Raw genomic sequence first — 21217 nt, 5'->3', positions numbered from 1 at the left:
AACGACTGACATAGCAAATCCACATTTAAAGCATATTCATTTCATTTCATTTATTTATTGAAATCTATATCCTGCTCTGCCCAGGGTGGCAAACAGATACAAAATTTTAAAATGAAATCAAAGGAAAAATACTTAGAAAGGTTCTAAAAACAATTACAACTGGTAGCATCTAAAAGCAGCGACTCTTAAAAATATCCCAAACTGCACCATTCTAATGGGCATTTAAAGCATGTGACTCTAGAAATTTGCAATTGCTTCAGATCTGATCCTGCAGTAACATCCACCAGCTTAATTCTCATAAGTTCAAACAAAACACAAAGGTTATATAAAAACAAGGGAATAAAAACAAGTACTGTACAAAAATCAAAGGGCATGCATGCTCAATGTGAAAAAATGCGAAGTATACCATATACCAAACCAAAATCTGTTGTTTTTGCTAGGTGTGTTCTGTCCCATGGCACATTCAGACATATACAAAAGATGAAAATCAAATAAGATTATATACATATGGGCACCATGCCATTAAAAAGCCACTTCTTTTTTGTGGCATGGTGCCCTTATGCATCAAAACAGAAAGTACCACCTAAGAAAAAATTGTGGGCTTCAGTATCAGAAGTGAATATTTGCTCACATTTTAAGACATAGGGATTAAAAAAATTAATTCACTTTCCACTAAACCGTTTTGTCAACTGATTTAGCAAACAGACACAAGAGACAATTGATGTGAGATTTCCCTTTTACGCCATCCCCTGCTCTAAAATTGCTGCTGGAAAAGCCACTATTGTGCAGATTTTGGTATTTGCTACTTCCTCTATTTGTTGTTCTTTTCAGGTAATCACAAGATTATCAAACAAGTCTGCAATCTGTCAGGTATGGTTGACTGATTTTAATATAATGAGCTTAGTTTTAAAATACCTGTGGCTGAATCCAAATTCCTTTTTGGGTCTTTGGATCCCAGCAGGCACTGAGATGATGTACCTTTTTAAAAGATCCTTGTTTATAATGGGTACAGTAGTGTTGGCATGGATAAACTTGCCTGTTTGCATGCCCAGTTGCTACCTCTGCATTTTAAAGCCAGGCCCTGCATGCACAGTTTCTGGTCTGCGTAGAATTATGAAGTAAAAAAATTGTAAGTTCTCATTAAATATTGGGCTGCCTCATATCAAAATATGATGCGTTTTGCATGCTGATTCTAACTTTTGTATGTTGATTCATCTCCCCAAAAGATCACCTTCTGAATTGCAACTCACAGTGACGTTTAAAATATTGATTTCAAAGCAACAGACTTTTACTATGCTATATTGACGTGAACGGAGCAATTTCAAAATCTTGAAAGTATATAGAGAGAAACTCCCTAGCCAAATTAGGTTCATGTTAATACTGAACCTAATAACAAGAGTCCACAGAACTCGCCTATCCAAACAATAATATGATGAGGGTTCACAAACTTGATTTTATACTTATATGAGTTGTATTCAGCTAACTTTTACTCAGAGTTCACCCACCTAAGTTAGATATGGCCATTAATTTCAGTGCATCTACTCTGCAAAGAAGTTAGTTGAATGCAGCCCTATGTTTTGGGTTGTGTTCAGGGCCATTTTGTATGGTTGCCATTCCAGATAAAATGAGGCCCAGATAACTAGCCCTTTTGATTTTGCATATACATTTGAACATCGCATCTCTGTGCTGCCATCCGGTGATATGAGAGGGGGCCAGAGTGGAAGAGAGGTAGTGTCCTATCTGACCTGCTGCCTCAGTGAGTCTGCTAAAGAGACTACCCACACTTTCGTTCTTATAAGAATGAATGGCTTTTAATTCTAAGTGTAGGGCAGCTTTTGCCAACCAGCTGCACTCCAAATTGTTTGAACCACATGTTTTGAACCACAACTCCCATCAGCCCCAGATAGCATGGCCAATGTTGAGGGATGATGAGAGTTGAAGTCCAAAACATCTTGAGGGGACCAGGCTGAGGAAATCTGGTTTAGGAACATGCTGTAGTTGCTACATGATAAGGAAGGGCATTTTGCACATGTTCACTGATACTTTTTGTTGTTATTATTTCACCTATTAGTACAGATTTTAAGAAAGCCCCTAATAGACCTTGCCACATACATTTTTTTGTTGTTTCCTAAACCAAATTCAAAACAGAGGTGAATTTGGGTTGGTCAGCCTATGAACAGGACGCAGGGTCTACATATTTTCTCCCAGACTGATTTTTCATTCTGATGTAATATTGCTCATAATCCTCTATGGACATTGTGCCATGAAGATAAAACTTATGTCACAATGGGACTATACTGTATACGTTCTTAGTTGAGGACAAAATATAGATGAAAATCATGATGATAACCAATATGATACCTTGGTTAGAAGGTTAGAACTAAAAGCTTTTAAACCCTGGTCCAAATTTTTGGTGAGTCTTGAAGTTCCACAATTTAGCTGTCAAGGTAGTAGTCAATATAGTAGTCAAGTAGCCCTTTCCACCTGGCCTAGGAGGTGGAGCCCAGACTCACCCAGCCCTACAAAAGAGGCTCCTCATGAGGCCGGAGGAAGATTGCCTGGCTATTGTTTTATTGATTTAACATGCTGTAAAATGCTTTGAGATTTTATTAAAAATATAAAGCGGTAAATAAATAAATAAATAAATAAATAAATAAATAAATAAATAAATAGTTATCCTATTCTACCTGTGAGTTGTGGACATAAAATGAAAAATTGCCGCAAGCAGGATGGAAATAGGATAGAAAGGAAGAGTAGAGCAAGCTAATACAGACCACGGGGCTTGTTAGCAACATTACGCTCATTTAATCTAAATAGGAAACTGTATCTGGAATGTACACTGCAACCCACATGGAGTAAGTATATTATGGAAAGGAATAAGGCTACATGCGGGGGGAAAGTTCCTGATTTTAAACCCAAACTCCAGTTTCAGGATCATTTTCTTTACCGAGAAATGTTGCCTAGTTTTGGTTCTTGCAATTCACACAGTGCCGGTCTTGCGAAAAGTTCTGCTTTGAAGCTCCCGGACATCAATAGTGTTGTCTACTGTTGAGCAACGTTACCCTATTTGGACTCACTTAACTTTAAATGTTCTCCCCTGCCTATTACTTCTACAAAGGCTCTTAAGGCTATTTACTGTTATCAGACAACGACTTGCATCCGCCTCCCTGAGCCCACACACCTGCAAATAGCACTGTAAAGGCTTTCACTCCAGCTTCCCTTTGCACGGGATGCAGCAAGGCACTTTGAGTGGCTACCCCAGCTCTGGGACAGTCTCTCTCAGCAGGTGTGCCTATATTATCTTCTTCTTTGGCTTAGGAAACTATGTAAGATCTACCTTTTTACTAAAACTTTGAGCTAGTTTTTAGGGGAAAAGATGGTCCAGTTCATTTGGAGTTGTTTTATGTTTGTCATTTGTCAGTGTGGATTTGTCTTTCTGTTTTGTTATGTACATTTTAATTTGTTGCCATCCAAGCAAATTTAGAAACATGGGATTTAAGAGATTTAAATCAATAGGTAAATTAATTAGACAACCTATTTATCCATTACACAGCTCTGTATGAACTAAAAATAAGGAACATTTCTGGGTAACAAAATGCATTTGCTTTCATTTTGCTGAACTGTGTTTATAGACCAATATTTTATAAATCTCCTCACATAGTGGAATCCCATTTAAGGAACCCAAGAAGCTGCAAAATGTTTACAGTGGGAACATTTGTGGTCTTTGGGTTTGATTGAATGCTCAAAAGTTTTCTTCCACACGGGAAGAGGCTTCCATTTTTCTGTCTAATTTTCAGGTCACTTAAAAATTTGGGTGCAGGGTGTTGAGCTTACCTTGTTGCAAGGTGGCCAAGAGTGGTGTGCCTCTCTGAGTTTTTCTTTCCAGTAAGTTTTTCCCCAGCACTCTGCAGCCTCCTTGGCTGCCCATGCCTCTTGATCTGAAAAAAAGCTGCATGAGAGGCGTTATCTTATTGTATCTTCCCATTATAGTGCAGGCACCCCAGAAGGCTACAAAGTGCAGGCTACTGGTAAGATGATGTAGATTGAAAGACAAGACACTCACAAACACCATTTGGCCCTCCCAAAAGCGAGTTGAGCACAAAAAGCACCTCTGCACCCCACCCAAGAGAAATTCATTGCAATTTTTCCCCCTTTATTAATTTTCAAATGCAATTTCTTTCCTCCTGGGAAATGATTGGAAAATATGTGGAAGGAACATTCAACACAGTACTAGTTGGATTCTCAGATACAGTGGTACCTCGAGTTACAAACGCCTCAGGTTACAATTGCTTCAGGTTGCAAACTCCACTAACCTGGAAGAGTTACCTCGAGTTGAGAACTTTGCCCCAGGATGAGAACAGAAATTGTGTGCCGGCGGCGCAGTGGCAGCAAGAGGCCTCATTAGTGAAAGCACGCCTCTAGTTAAAAACAGTTTCAGGTTAAGAATGGACCTCTGGAACGAATTAAGTTTGTAACTAGAGGTACCACTGTAGTTATGACATAGCAAGCAGATTTCCATTTTAATTTCAATATGAGTTATCCGCTATTTTAGGCAGACTCGAAAGGAAATGGAAGCATCAACAAGAGACTTCCCTCTATTGTGGAAGATGAGGAAGAAGAGGAGGAGATGGTAGAAGAGGAGGCTGGTACTCTTTCTCCAGTCCATACCAGAAGCACAACCTCCTGCTCCCAGCAGAAAAAGTCAGGAAGCAATAAAAGCTATCTTGGGATAAACTTGAAACAGTTGGCCTCAGGAACTGTGCCCTTCCACTCACCTATCCGAGTTTGCAGCGCAACCTCCTCTAGAACCAAGCATGAAACGGAACTGCATTATTACTCCAAAAGGAGAGAGAAGAACCTGAAGCTGCACCTTTCATCCCTAAACAGCACTGGTCCCCCAGACCTCAGCCCCAGGTAAATATTAGGAATGTCTCTTCCAATGGTGTGCACCCAGTTTCTCTTTCCATACCAACATTTTTCCCGTGGATCATAAATGTTTTCCATTCTTTGATACTGTTGCTAACAATATTGTTGCCTTAAAATTACCCACCAATTTAAACCACTTTAAATACAACCCATAAAGGAGTAAATTCACTGATTATCTAAATAATAACTGTAGAAGTTTGAAGACACTAGCAGGATAAGATAAATCTTATGACATGGACTTGAATAAAGAGGAAACTGTGAGATGTAGATTGGAAATAGAAAACTGTTGGCAGGAGGGAGGGAAGTCATTGCTTGGCAGAGCGGGGGGGGGGAGTTGTACAAATGGATGTTGAAATTTATTGTTGTTTGTTTAAAGTGAAAATTTAATTTAAAAGTATTTTTTTTAAAAAATATACAACCCGTAAAGGAATAATGGTTCTCTATACAGAAGGCATTCAGAAGAACTGGTAACTAAAACCAGTACAATGCACAATGTTTAAGGGCACAATAAGACCCTATCCAGCATTCATTATGGGAGACGGAGGCTACAGTCCTCTACTCACTTGCCTGGAAGTAAGCCCAACTGAGTTTTATGGGACTTATTTCTGAGCAGACATCGACAGGATTGCACTGTAAGCACAAAAACCATCCTTACTGATTTCAGTTTAGTTTCAGTTACAGATAGGTAGCCGTGTTGGTCTGCCATAGTCAAAATAAAAAAATTCCTTCCAGTAGCACCTTAAAGACCAACTAAGTTAGTTCTTGGTATGAGCTTTCGTGTGCATGCACACTTTGTCTGTGTATCTGAAGAAGTGTGCATGCACACGAAAGCTCATACCAAGAACTAACTTAGTTGGTCTTTAAGGTGCTACTGGAAGGAATTTTTTTATTCAGTTTAGTTTGTTTTTGATTGCCAAAATGCACCTGCATCTTTCAACATCCCTTCAACAGACCTGCTTTAAAAATTGTCTGTTTTTCATCCAGAGTCCTGGAAGTCAGAAGGATATGTAAAAAGAACACAAAGTATGAGGGTTGTTTCTTTTAAGGGTCATTGAAACCATGCAGTCCCTGAGCTAGCCCATAGAGCTTGGCTCATGAACGTTTCAGAGCTCTGGAGCAGTATGTTTTATTTTATCTTATATAAAAAATTTATACCCCGATTGCAAAATACCCACTCAAGGCACTTTGAAGGGAAGCTCCCTAGCTGGAGCTAAAGCTTAGGCAGAGTCGCTTTATATGAAAACCTTCCTTGGCCGTACAACAGCCCTGCCCCCAGCCCTGCCTATGGCTGCCTGATTGGTAGGTTTGCAGGGTTTCCCACTGGCCATACGCCATGGACATTGCTGGGATTTCAAAGGTGGAATTGACGTCCAAGGGGGATTTCCAAAAGATGTGGGGTGGATTCCTTAAAAAACCAAAAACAAACCTCAACAATTTTGGGGGTGTCCTGGTTTTTACTTTTTGAAACATGGCAACCCTACCACAGGCATCTGACTGGCCATTGTGAAAACAGGGTGCTGGACAAGATGGCCTGATCCAACAGGCTCTTATGTCTTTATGTACAGATAATACCTTATTTTTTGCTCTATAAGACTCACTTTTTCCCTCCTAAAAAGTAAGGGGAAATGTGTGTGCGTCTTATGGAGTGAATGCAGGCTGCGCAGCTATCCCAGAAGCCAGAACAGCAAGACGGATTGCTGCTTTCACTGCGCAGCGATCCCTCTTGCTGTTCTGGCTTCTGAGATTCAGAATATTTTTTTTCTTGTTTTCCTCCTCCAAAAATAGGTGAGTCTTGTGGTCTGGTGCATCTTATAGAGCAAAAAATACTGTATATGAAGTGATTCTGTCCAAGCTTTGGCTCCGTCAGCTTAGACAATCTCAGGGACTGTGCGGTTCCTTGGAGGGTTCTTCTTTTAACTAACAACAGCCTTTGCACAGCTGTCTCCCTGCAGTGCAAAAGCAGAGAAACACTTGATTTCTCAGCAAAGTGCTTAGCTGTTTGCTTTAAGGCTCTCTCTTTTGTTGACCCATGCAAATTTTAAGACGGAAGTTCAGCTCCCTTCTCCTTAAAACGCTCACAGACTGCATTCTCACCTTGAAAGGTTTTCGGAAAGACATTAAGCCGAACCCAGTGGGGAGGTCTGCTGCATGAGGTCCATTGAGAGAAATAGGAACAGCATGTACTACTTCCCTATTCATTTCAATTTGGCTTGTGCAGGAAACATCTCAGTGATCAGTGTCCATAGAAGCTAGCTGCAGGGAGGAGTGCCTGAGGAATAAGAAATGGGGGGGGGGGAGGAACCTTCTCCTCCACTGCCACGTCGCTGATTTTAGCTTAGGACAGTTATGAATGAAAGTAATCACCTTTAATAGGTGTTCAGTGACCTTTGTAAAATAGGTAATAGTTCAATAAATCCATTTTCATTCCTTCATGCTGCATTATCACATCCCTTTCATTGCAGTAAATTTACTGATGAGTGTTATACAACTGCTAATCTCGCACGGGCATTTATCAACAGAGGTTGGCTGAACAAATGATATTCCCCCATTTTGTATCTTGGCAGCACTTTATTCGAAATGCAGGGAAGATTAGTGATAAGTTAAAGGAAATGATGGAGTGTACAAACATTCATATGACTTAAGGAAAGTTGCCATAATTAAACAACACCTTGGTTGGGTAGCCGTCTTCCGTCTTCCAAACTCTGCCATGGAGGTAGGGTTGCCATATTTCAAACAGTGAAAATCCGAACAGAAAAGATGTTTTAGGGCAAAGTTGTTGGACTTTATTTTTACTTTTGCCCCAAGTTGTTGGGCAAAAACGTCACTGCTGACACGGGCTGCCATATTTTCCCGGACATCTTCTCGATTTCTGCCCAAACGCTGCCGCCGACTGCAGTATTCTGGATGTATAGCAGCCCTTCATGGAGAGGGCAGGGGGAAAGGCTCATCAATTAAAAAGAAAGAAAGAACACAGACACGGCAAACAAAGTATGGATGAAAAAGAGGACAATAGGTACAGAAACACAGTCATATTACCAAAGAAGAAAGCTTCGTTCAGGCGATCTAATGAGAGTGCAAGTGCCTGGGAGCTTAGTACCAGTCCCTGTTCCTGACCTTTATGCATTTAGTATAAAACTTGTGGAGGCATCCCATTTGTGCAACTGTTAAATGTAGAAGGCTCTCTCTGTGTGATTGAGAGCCCACGCAGAGAGGTTCCACTGCATATATTATTATTGACAGAAGGAGCTATCTGCTGATGTTTAAGTGTGTGGTGCAAAGTGGGGTTGAAGCTGGCTGCTTCAGTGCTCCCTCTCCCCACGCCCAGTTTGAAAGTTTATAAAGGGAGTGGAACTTCACAAGTCAGATTTTTTAAAACATTACATTAATCTCCGCCCCTGCCCGAAAAGAGAGCATGTACGACTCCCAGGGTTTTTACAAAACCTCCAGTACAGCTAGCATTATTTCTTGCTAACACAACACAAAACGCAAGTTATGTTTCACCTTGCCTTTTGGAGGCGGGCAGGGAATGAGAATGGGCATCTATTCAGCGAGCTGAAATTCTAATTTATGGCCGTTGTGTGCAGAGGGCTATTTTTGTTTGCTTTCTTTTTTGTGTTTTTTGTATATACCACAATATCCTACCCCAATCTTCTGTTCCTATATGAAGCAAACATCACAATCTAGTTTCAGGCTTTGCTTGCAAGGAGCACATCAAATCCAAAATAATATTACAGCGGAGTGATATTTTCCTCCGAACAACACATTTAATCATAGAAATTCTGCTGCTTCCCAGGCTAAGGGAAACCTCAGTTTTCCTCTAACCTGGGGAAGGGTTTGGACCCTACTTTTATCCCTATTCCTCTTCCAAAGTATGAGTAGTCCCTCGGGAGGCAATGAGATCTGACAAGACAAAGGCTTGCAGTCCTTTATTCTGGAAAAATGTTGTTTAAGTCAGTAACATCCACTTCAGTGTGTTTTCTTTGCAAAGATAAACATAGAATTTTCTATCCCATGTTATCAGTCGACCAGCATAGCAGCTCTTTTCTTTTAAGCAATTTTGGGTTCAAATAATGGTAAAGTTCATCGTATGAACGTTCTGTTTCCCTAAAAATGTGTGTATTGTTAGCCATGCATGAGGACAAAGAAGCTTGATTTCTGTGCAATTATTCCAAGATTGTCTTTCCTTTTCAAAACAGGATCGTTGATGGAACAGAAGATGGTAACAATAATGAAGAAAGCCAGACATTTGACTTTAGCTCTGAACAACTCAGGCAGGATTCCAGAGCATCTCCTACCATCAGGGGTTAGTGCTATATTTAGCCATCTTACAAATGATTCATAATGCACCTTTCAGAGAGGGCCGCCTTTTGTGTACTGCACACTGTGAGAGAAATCCTTAGATGTGACTGGATCATCATGGGCAAGAGTGACAGGGGGGTGAAGCGTAGAGCTATTTCTTTCCAGTTATCTGGGCTTCTTTTCTTGCCATTTATCAGACAAGGTAAAAAGATCATGATGCTTACAGGCATTGCTGCTTCCTAAATCAGGGCCCATCCCTGTGTATAGTTCTGCATGCCCCATTAAAGAAGTCGACCCTAATTGTAAGAAGGTAATATTAAGTAGCAAAGTGTTCATTTAAGGTCCAATAGTCTGCAGTCCCAAAGCCAAAGGTGCAATTCTGGCAGTGGGTGGTGAAAGGTAATTGTTGCCAGAGGAGGAGGAGGAGGAACACCAAGAAAAGCAAAAGCTTGATGTGAGTAGACATATTAATCATAACAATAAAATAATTGTACAATATGCTTATTCCGATCACACTCACACCAAACGTTTGAATCACTCTTTAACAGTAATGGCTCCCCCCCTCTAGTGAATCCTGGGAACTGTAGTTTGTGAAGGGAGCTGAGAGTTGTTAGGAGAACATTTAATGACCTACAGTTCCCATAATTATTTGGAGAAGAGTGTGTGGAAAAATAGCATTCTCTGTGGCTACAGAACACAGAAAGGCTATTTAGCGAGAGGGCACAGAAAAGAAGGGGGAGGGGAGGGGAGGGGCTGGAATCCAGAACAGCAACGCTCCACACTGCAACATTTTCTTGCAGGTCCCACTTCCTACGTTTTTAAAATCATTAAATATTTTAATAAAATGGAATAAAGTGTCAACTAATTTTAAGTGGTGCTAGGGAAGAGGGGTTATTGTACATCACATACGCCCCAAATTAAAACATTTTAAAAAATAATAATGAAAATGGTTGTTGTTGCTTACTTACATACATGCACGAAACCCAACCATGAAGCTTTTACTGTGTCCCACCCACCTTCCTAAGGGGTTTTTAAGAACAACAACCCAGTCCCCCTAGACAGCTATATAGCAAGCTCACCAGAGAGAACAAAAGCAATCTAGACCAAGATTTTACAGTCTAATGCAGAATAAATCTCAAAGACCTCCTTTGGTGCAGTGCAGAAAGATGACAATCTAAAATATGGGGGGGGGCTGGGAGAAGGGCTACTCGGCTCATTTCTGAATTGTGACAAGCATCACAGCACAAACCTATGGAATGCAAGCAATCAAACCTTAACCATCCCTTCCTCTCTTTCTTTAGCTGAGCCATTTCAATTTCAGAGGAACTGTGTGTTTTTTGTTTTTATTGATGTTGTCTTTATCCTGAACTCATTGAAGGAAAGGTAGAACTTTACATACCGTATTTGAATTAATTTAGCCTTATTTAATCAAGAAAAAGTTTCGATTTGGAACACTTGTTTTTACATAGGCAAATCATTCCTTCACAAACTAAAAACTGGAAAGAAACTTAAGTGAACAATCAGGTCTCAGACGCGAGATTTCTATGACCATCTACTTACAGTAGGTATTGTTATGATTACAGAGAATGAAGTTGGCGCCGCTGTGCTAGTCATCAAAGCGGAAGAAGCAAAGCAACAGATCAACAGGCTTAATAATGAGGTATGGAGAATTTCATGTCATTTCAATTGTTCTACTCTTCTTTGTGGAGAAATGAAACTTGTTAGGATCAGCAACACCCTTGAGGTAAGGCTAATTTTTCATGCCTAGCAATAATTGATAAATCTTTAGTTCCAATAGCCTATAGCACTTTTCAGATGCGCTGCTCATGTATAAATGTTATGTGCATGCTGGGCAAATGGGGACTACTGCACTAAGCTCCACCACCTGTATCACAATTTGCATTGCCCTCTGGGACATAGAGGTTGACCCTTCTCTGCTCAGAGATACTCCCTGCACGATTTCGAATCCCAGTTTTTTGTCCTTTTTATTTTATGCATTGTGACTTCCTGTTGTTTTTTCCCGATCATAGTTCAGTCAGTATTTATTGTGATTGTTAAGAGTGGATTTCTGTTTAATTATCATTTGCTGATGTTTAAAGGTAAAGGTAAAGGGACCCCTGACCGTTAGGTCCAGTCGTGGCCGACTCTGGGGTTGCGGCACTCATCTCGCTTTATTGGCCGAGGGAGCCAGTGTACAACTTCCAGGTCATGTGGCCAGCATGACTAAGCCGCTTCTGGCGAACCAGAGCAGCGCACAGAAATACCGTTTACCTTCCCGCCAGAGGGAACTGCTAGGTTGGCAGGAGCAGGGACCGAGCAACGGGAGCTCACCCCGTAACGGGGATTCGAACCGCCAACCTTCTGATCGGCAAGTCCTAGGCTCTGTAGTTTAACCCACAGTGCCACCCGCGTCCCATTTGCTGATGTTTGGAGCTGTTTAAGTTTTTTTTTAATAGCTGTTTAATTGTATTGTGTACTATTATATTCAACTAGCTTATTGAATATTACTTTATCTGCTATAAGTCATTCCATTTTTAAGTTATGCTTTATTATGACTTTCTGTATTGGATCGGATATCATATAAGGTGTGCGTTCTTTGTTGTATATTTTGTTGCTGTAAGCCACCTTGTGTATGGTAATATAGAAAGGCTATATACAAATCAGAAGTGGAAAGAAATTAAATGGAGCTCATGGAGGGCAATGGAGAGCTTAGTACGTTTTTCCCTTGTGTGTACGATTTACACATGAGCAGCACAACCCAGACAGGGTGTATGTCTGTGGCCATGACGACATTTCCTACCAGTGCATTGGACTGTAAGAGGAGGAACACAATTCCTAGCTTTTCCAGCACCTTCATCTTATTTCTTAGAATACCGTACTCCAGTTTTTTGTGTATTTTTAAGAAGAAGAAAATGAGAAAGGAGGTCATTGGTAGCCAGGAGCAACACATTTCATTAGCAGTCTTTCCAACCGAGATTAAAAGCTTTCTAGCAAAAGGGCAAATAACTGCTTTCATACAAGGTAATTGTGTTGTAGCACTTTACTAGCAATCAAAAAATTGCTACCTAGCTCTTCTTTTGGAGGGGAACTAGTAATTTGCCACAGAGCAAAAGCTACTGGAGCAGAATGGACCAAAATCAAGCAAACATACTATGATCCTTAAATTTGTGCAAGGGCATAATACAGAAGTGCATTTCACTTTCATAGGAAATGCTTGGCATTCACAAAACTCTAAAGTCTCTAGTTAGCAAAAATGATTGTGTCTATAGAGATGGCATTACTTTAAAATGTGTATCAGTAGTCCAAAAATCCCTAGCAAATTTATGCAGCTGAAGGCTACCCATGTTTTATTATAGGGTCAGGAGAGGGGCAAAAAGAAGGTTTTGCCAATATGAATGTCAACATTCTACAGCTTTTAAAAATAATACCTGCTGAGCTGGTAATTTTGAAATTTGGCATGTGGGATCTACCTGAAGAGTTCTACAAATGTGCCAAACTTCAAACAACTATGATCTATTGATTATTATATTTTCCCCAAGGGGCCCAATGTGGCGAACATGGTCCTGTCCTCCCCATCTTAGATTAGAACCCTGGCCTCCTAGGTCATAGTTCAACCCTCTATCCATTACAGCACAGGTACATCAAGTTTGAAAGTGCTGAAAGGAGGGCATTTCAACCTGCTGTTCTGCAGGTTTATAATATATTTCCATTTTTTGTAGAAAGTACTGGTGCACTTTATTCAGGCTTTATTCAGAGAGCACGTTCTTTCATTGATTTGGTGAAGTTCTGAAATTCAAAGTTAATTAAGGTTTTCCTTGTCCCATTAAAGTCTATGGAAAACAAGTACTGGCAGATAGTGCAGGGACGCAGGTCTAAAAGCTGCTCCTGAAAACTGGGTAACCCTCTGAAATGGCATTTGAAAGTGTGTGGTGGGGCTTGCCGATCGGAAGGTCAGCGGTTTGAATCCCCGCGACGGGGTGAGCTCCCGTTGCCCTGTCCCAGCTCCTGCCAAACTAGCAGTTCGAAAGCATGCCAGTGCAAGTAAATAGGTACCACTGCAGCGGAAAGGTAAACGGCATTTCCATGCGCTCTAGCACTCGTCACAGTGTTCTGTTGTGCCAGAAGTGGTTTAGTCATGCTGGTCTGAAAGAGAGATCAGTGCCGCAACCCCATAGTTGCCTTTGACTGGACTTAACCGTCCAGGGGTCCTTTACCTTTTTACCTTTGCAGGGCATAGCAGGAATGAAAATCAAAGCCAAAGGTCCTTCCTAGAGTTCAGTGCTTGCAGAAGGATCCACCTAGTGGTTGCAATGTGCAGTGCCTGTTCACTTAGCTACGGAATATAATTGTGAAGGCTTGGTAATATTTCTGAGCCTGTGGGTGTATTTGCAGACATGAGAAACTGTGGTGGATCACTTTCATGCACCTCCCACTGCAAGACCTCAGCCCACACCACAGACCTATTAGTCCCCATACGGCGTACAACTTGGAGAGCAGTGTGGTGTAGTGGTTAGCATGTGGCCTCCCAGGAACCTGTGGCGTGCTAATTTTCCTCTTCCGTTATTTGTCCTCTTGACAACCCTGTGAGGTAGCTCACATGAAGAGACGATATCCGTGTGAAAGTCAGTCCCATTAAGGTTGCACAATTAGAGTTTGTTGGCAGGTCCTGCACAACAAGCCCACTTCCCCCTCCTCAAGAAGGGAAGTGACAGGAAAATGCATTGGAAAGTGTGGAATAACACTTGGTTTAGCACAGCATTGTCTAGCCTCTCCACAGAGCTAACGCTCCTTAAATAGCGAATGTTGCCTAATATCCTTGCAAGCAAATCAGGATGAACGTTCAGCAGTGAGCAGATCATCTGGAAGTGTCCACCTAGTAAATGTATTTAGGAGTGCAGCTTCAACGAATTTCTGCTTCAACTTTTATATATTTCTTAAAGCAAGTGGTAGTATAAAAAAAACAAAATAAAAGCTGAAGATACAAAACTAACACTGCACCCCAAAATGTTGAGATTTATTATTATCTCCACTGAAGGCACCTTAAGATGGATAGTGAACTGCTTACCTGTTTGTAATGTGATTTCAGAAGCACTAAAGATTAATACCACAGTCGTTAGGCTTTCCCCCACTTGTATGAAGCCCAACAAACTGGAAGTAGAAATACATTATGAAATAGTATTTCACACAATGGTATGTGGGGGAGGGGAAAGAAACAAACAAACAAAATCGTGGAAACTGAGGGTCAAGGTGAAGTAAAATTAAGATATTTGTTTGAGCATGACCTGCATTATCCCTTCCACCCATGCACTGTCAAATGCCATTTCAGAGGGTTCCCCAGTTTTCAGGAGCAGCTTTTCAGTCAGAAAGAGAACCTCTAAATGACCACGTAAGCTCTTAGAATCCTAACCTATAGTTTCAGCATACCCAATGTATTTTTGTATTCTTAATAATTAGTGAACATAGGAAGTTGCCTTATAGAGGCTGGCAGTGTGCTTTCCAGGTTTTCAGTCAGGCGATCTTCTCAGGCCTGCCTGGAGATGCCAGGAATTGAATCTTGACTGTTAAAGTGGCATAAATATGCTTTGACTCTAAGGTGTCTGGATGTGACTTAAGGCTACTTGATCTGCTTTGACTTAACCATGACAGTGTCAGGTGCTTAATTTATAGTAATGAGCAGGTTAAGTTGTACAAGTCACACACTAATTGGAAACGCTTTTAGTTCAGAAAGACTCAAATGCTTCACAATTATCCTTTTCTCCTTCTGACAGGTACGTTTACCCTTTTGAAAACTAATGTACAGCCTCGTCTTGCTTTCTGCAAATTACTTCCTCTTTTCATCAATTTGATGAACTGCCCAAGTTTAATTCTGCAAGCACAGTGGCAGTAATCTCGCCTAAAATACATTGATTATCTGCTGCTGGAAGCAACGCAGAGCTAATTTTTAATTTTGTACCTTCATTTGCTTTTTTTCCTGCTAGCTACGTACAGTATAATCAAATGGGGAAAAAGAAGCTTCCCTTCAACTTTAATCCACAATTCACTCAGTTCAGTGTGTGTAAAGTAATTTATTTCAGCCAACAATGCTAGAATAAATGGGTTGTAGACTACAGCTGGTTACTTTCATTATATAGAGGTATATTCTCCATCAACGTCCCTATAGCAAATTTTATGTATTCCAAAAAAATATGATTACCCATATAAACTATCATGCTGATAAGCTTTCCCAGATGAGTACTTCTCAAATTATGAATTTTCATTAAAGAAATGGCCATTCTATTGCACAACATATAATATTAGATAGGGAACACTGTTAATTCTTGGTGGTCGGGCACCTCTTAAACTAGGAAATATTTATAGTTACAGGTAGGTAGCCGTGTTGGTCTGCCGTAGTCGAAACAAAACAAAAGCAATCCTTCCAGTAGCACCTTAGAGACCAACTAAGTTAGTTATTGGTATGAGCTTTCGTGTACATGCACACTTCTTCAGATACACTGAAACAGAAATTTAGGAAATATGTCAACAGCATTTCTGTTACATAGAAAGCTTTCAACATGATATCATAGTCCCACTGAAATGGGGAAAATTTAATCACGGCTAGCATAAGTCTCATTGATTCCTATGCTACTAAAGCCTTAATTTCTTCCGATCCAATGTTTCAGTTGAGTTTCAGCTGAGCTTTTGCAAACATTTACGACATTTTGGGGGGCGGGGGAGGGAGAGAAGAACTTTTTTTTTCTCTTCCTGCCTTAGTGGAACGATCCTATACATATCAATTCAAAAGTACAGCCTATTGAGTTCAGTGGGGTTTTCTCCAAGGTAAGGGATTATAGGATTCAAGCCAAAAGGTTTATTTTCAAAAGCAACCCCCTCTCATAACTGGTTTTTATTTCATCATGTTGGAAGCAGATTATTAAAATAGTTTGAAAATTTGAGGAGGCTCCAGCTTGACTCAGCAAACTGGAATGTAGCACCTAGGAATTAGTCCTGAAGTAAGTCAAAACTTAGGCTTGGTTCTGGAATCTTCTGATTTGCTCCCCATGGGAGAACTTTGACCCACACAGTTGGTTTTAATGAAACATAAAATAGGTTATTTGTTAGCGTTTCTGTGGCACACAGTCGTGAACCACAAGTGGCACAAATATCAAACAAAACAAGAATCAATGGATTTACTGTATTTTTCCCTCTATAAGCTGCCCCCATGTATAAGACGCCCCCTATTTTTGGGGACTCCGATTTAAGAAAATGGGGAAAGATGTATCCATGTATAAGAAGCCCCCAAATTTTTGACATTATTTCTTAGGGGGGAAAGCCTAGTCTTATACACAGAAAAATACGGTATTTTCCTTAGGAAATACTCCTCTCTGTTCTTAAAGAGAATTTTGCAACTGGAACCAGAGAGATGGATTAAGTTGTGAAACTTGCCTTCTGTCTATTGGATGGGATGCTGTTGGCGCTCTTACATTCATGACAGAGCTTTTGATCCAGCGGACAGCTCCACTAATGGAAGAAGATGGGAGGCGATTCTTGCCCATTCACCCTTTCCCTTCCATCATCCCACGCCACCTTCCACCCTGCTTTCCAAGGTCTGCAGAATTGGCAATAAAAAATATCTTCCTTTCCTCTTCCATTAGTGGAGGCATCTGCTGGATCCAAAGCCCTTCTGTGAATGCAAGGGCATGAGTTGGATTCCACCATTTCTTTTTCGTTTGAACGATGTTATGTAAATATTTTTATATGTATATATTTTTAAATATATATATATATTTATATTTCAGGTCACTTCTTTGACTCAAGAGGTCTCTCAGTTAAGCAAGGACATGAAGAATGTGATGCACCTCTTGGAAAACCTGGTCGTGGCACAAAAGTCCCCGGAGTTTTGCGCCGTGCACGGCGCAGCCGTGAGCCCCAACATGGAAAACTTACAGACTAGAATGTCTTGGCCTCCACACCAGCCGTGTATGCATATGCAGGTTCCGAATGTCACCTGCACCAAAGCACAGCTCTGCCATTCCAATACGATAGCCGGCATCTGGAACATGGATGCGACCTCCGTAGGTAGCGGCCCGCCAAGAACTGAATCCCACCTTCAGAATTCTACGGGTGGCGAATTCTATTATACGTCGAGCCTTGAACATTCCCCCTCCCACTACCATGTGATCCAGAAAGATCACCTGCAGTTTGTGAGTTGCACCTCTCCGCGTTCGGACACCACCTTGACTCCCCTCCAGTCCATTTCAGCAACTCTTTCCTCCTCCATGTGCTCTTCGTCGGATACGTCCTTGCACCTTGTGTTGCCCAGCAGATCCGAAGAAGGCAGCTTTAGTCAGGGAGCGGTCAGTTCGCTAAGCCTGGAGAACCTGCCAGGCTCTTGGGACCTGGAAGGAACTACGGGGACAGCAGCAGCGCAGACCTCAGAAGACTTTCCTCTGGATGTCATGAAAAGCACAGTGGATATTAAAGATAGCAAAGCCATAAACGTATAATGGAAACGGTGACGTGATAACACTTCAAGCATGTTCCACAACTGCTAGCTTGTAAACTGCATGACATATTTTATTTTATTTTGCCTTTTCCTCAGATGCTCATGGAAATTTGGAAACTCAAAAATTGGCGACCCGTGCAAAGGCAAAGGTTTGACCAGCGCATATGCAGAGAGGTGATTTCTAGATTTAAGAAGCACATTGAAAAAGCCTTTTATACACAGATTGTAGCTTAACTGGACTGCTCAACAGACTTTTGTGACACTCTGCAGCTCCTGAGGGACAAAGTAGCTGGACCACGAAGACTGAGGAGCCTTGGCATAGGAGATCTTTGTTGTGCGAAGCAAAGGGTTTTTCACCCCCTTACTGCCTGATTGTTGCCGCCAGACAATATCAGCTTCAGGTGACCGAGGCTCCTGCTAGTATTTATGTCAGTGCTGCAAAGGCAAAGGGACAATTACCACTGCATGTCACCTCCTTGACAATCAACCAAATAGAGCTGGTAGAGAGTGGTTAATTGTTGCACGCTCTTTGTTATGTAAATCAGACCTCTTTATCAAAAATACTATTTTTCTATACTTGGTAAGAAATATGTATTGAAAATATTTATAAGGAGACTAATCAGGATTTTGTTTTTCCTCCTTTTTTTTGGGTAACAATGCTTGCCGTTTTCAGAATTAATGCACTATCATGTATACATTATTACGTATTAGATCGAAATATTCTTAGCTTAAAGCGGACATACAGCCCTTTTCTCTGCATGCAGTTTGCAATGAACTTGTTCATGCCGTTAGAATACAAATCAAGAATAGGGTACTGTTTTATTTACAGGAGAATAAAAGCCAGGTGGCTTATACAATGTTAAATCAGAAAACTGTGTAACAACATGTGAACTGTACTACTTTAATCGCTGATAACCAATGCCCTTATTTATTGCTATTGCACATCATCACTTTTATCCTTTATTTTTTAAAGGTCAGGTAACCATTTCAGAGTAAAACCGGACAATCGGAGGTAACTTCTTCAACCAAAACCATGGCCTGGGAGTTATATCTCAGGCTGTAGTATCACAAGCAAGTACTTCTGAAATACGTTTTAAAGCAAATATTTAAGCTTTCCCCCACCATAAAAATGAATAGTCATTAAATCAGTAGGGGATATTTATCAACTGGCTTGCACTTTGTACATAAATTTAACATTAGAAATAATAAAATGGGCAAGTGGATTACCCAAATAGGTATGTAATTGCAATTTATAATATTATAAAACCGAATAGCTAATTTCTGGGGTATGCAGACCAATTCTTTTCAACAGGGAAGTGCATTTTGAATGTGCAACAGATTCCATGTCAACATAACACTACATACACATTCTAGTCTAAATAATACACCCCTTGTTTTGGATTGAGAAAGAAGCACAGTAAATCACATGAAGCAGCAACGGGTGGCATATTTTGATGATTGCCAAGGTCAGCCAGCCACTTATCTGAGATCTTAAGGGGAACAAAGGAAGCAACTTTGGATCAAGGCCAAAGTTAAAGGCTGAGATGTTCTAACTTTTTTTTTTTTTAAAAAAAGAGTGAAACATCCATCTGTGGGTTTCATCCAACAGGGCCTCTCAGCTAACAGTAAAGCTTCCATCAGTTGAATGGAGAGGGAAGCAATTTTCAGTTATTCCCTCTACCCCCTGCTGCCCTGCTCACAAACCCTAAATCTCCTCCAGAGGGTTAGGGGAGCTCCATAGAAGACGCAGAGAGGCTACAGGGGAGAAATAGTCGAAAATTGCTTTCCTTCCTTTTCCTCTAATGGAAGCCTTACCGTTACCTGAGTGACTCCGTTAGGTGCAACCCTTTCGTTTCAAATGGTATGGCACCATGTAGTGTGATGCTACTCAGGTTTACTCAGAAGTAATGCCAACTAAGCTAAAGGGAAGGTACTCCCTATTAATTCTGCTATTAATGATTCACTTGGCTACTATTCTTGCAGAAGGCTTTGTTCATCTATGTATAATAGGATTGGAATTAGATGTTGAAATTAATTAACAACATACACGTGGGAATTGTCCCCCCCCCCCGAAAGATAATATGGCCCGATAATGTTACAGTGCAATCCTGCTACACCTTTCTAAGAAGAAAAGTCCTATTGAGTTCAATTGAGCTTACTCCCTGGAAAGTGGGTATATTAAGACTGCAAGGGTTTTCATTAGGATCTAGGATGTACAACTAAAATATTCCTGTATTGGAAAGGATCTTTTCCATGGAAAGAACCCCCAGAAACATACTGTTTTACAAATCCTGCATGATTTAAGGAATGCTCCCTCCTTATTTTTTTCCCCCACTGTGCTGGTCACCACAAACCATTCCATTTTTTCAAGTTATAATTTGTGGAGCTATCAAATGGGTTTCATTGAGCCGAGGGTCCTGGTTTCTCAAATCTCTATAGTAACATTTTATTTTTCTCCCTATCACTTTTCTTTATTGCCCATGGGAGGGCGTATAATTTGTCTTGTGCTAATAGCTGAACCTTTCAGTGTAAGCCAGTAGCTGTAGTTAAAGGGAGAAGTATTTCAGCTTCCTTCCCCTTTAACTCACTCTTCTGGATTGGAGAGTAAGAGAAGAAAATTAGCAATACCAGAAAGCCCCAAAGCTATACCAGTAGACGCATTAGTTTAAATGAATGACCTAAGTTAGTCATGTTCATTCATTTCAGTGGGTCTACTTCAAGCATGACTAGCGTTGGAGAAAATCCATAGCATTAAAATGAAGTCACTGGTGGGAAAGTATTTATTTTTTACAGCTAATGAGCTCATGTCATTTGAAGGGGGAGGGGAATGTTTTCTATCAATAGCAAACATTTTATTTTTGCTGACAAAAAGTATATATAAATTGGTTATGTTTCACTTCATTTTAAAGAAAACACAAAATATGTAGAATGAAATGAATGGGATCCTTGCACAGCGATCCACTATTGTACATTTGGATCTAGAATAAAATACTTAATGCAAGAAACTTAATGGAGCAAATAAACCTCAGCTGATTTATCATAAAAGCTCTCCTTGATTTTATGCATCTATTTGTAAGCACAGCCACTAACACATCGTGCTCAGTCATCTTGGGTGCAACACCATTGAGTGTGATTTTAGGTGACTCTCCATTCCTGGCAGGGGGGACACACCAATCAGGTGGGGGGAAACCCATGCAGTTGTTCACCTCTGGTTGAAGTCAGTGCCGGATTTATGTATAAGCTAAACAAGCTATAGCTTAGGGCCCCACTCTCTTGGGGGGCCCAAAAAAATTTAAAGGAAAAAACAACAAATGGGTGTACATTTATAAAATATAAGATAAAAAAACAAATAAAACCTACATACAGCAACAGTGTTTTGCGTTGTGTAGGCTCCTATGATATAAGTAATGGGCCCTACCTGCTAACCTGCTCCCTAAAAAATATTCAACACAAAAAACAGCGACAATTTGTTGTTGACAAAGGACAGCTGGACATATTAAGTGTCCCATT

General features: G+C 40.6%; 1 protein-coding gene across 2 annotated transcripts in view; it reads left to right on the top strand.

The window, feature by feature from the left end:
* The window catches only part of KCNH8 (potassium voltage-gated channel subfamily H member 8), a 157501-nt gene extending 137725 nt beyond the window's left edge, over positions 1–19776 (top strand). The window contains exons 12-16 of one of the 2 annotated variants that reach the window (XM_082193316.1): positions 832–870; positions 4553–4914; positions 9123–9229; positions 10809–10885; positions 17001–19776. In XM_082193316.1, coding sequence (XP_082049442.1) covers positions 832–870; positions 4553–4914; positions 9123–9229; positions 10809–10885; positions 17001–17708 — 1293 coding nt within the window. In that variant the 3' untranslated portion in view covers positions 17709–19776. The remainder of the gene's footprint in view (positions 1–831; positions 871–4552; positions 4915–9122; positions 9230–10808; positions 10886–17000) is intronic. The other variant, XM_082193317.1, reaches the window with a different exon arrangement.
* Positions 19777–21217: the final 1441 nt, after the last annotated feature.

The sequence above is a fragment of the Podarcis vaucheri genome, assembly GCF_965113315.1.
Source record: "Podarcis vaucheri genome assembly, chromosome: 12".
NCBI lineage: Eukaryota > Metazoa > Chordata > Lepidosauria > Squamata > Lacertidae > Podarcis > Podarcis vaucheri.
Note: the sequence above shows the minus strand (reverse complement) of the source record. Positions and strands in the feature narration are given on the sequence as shown.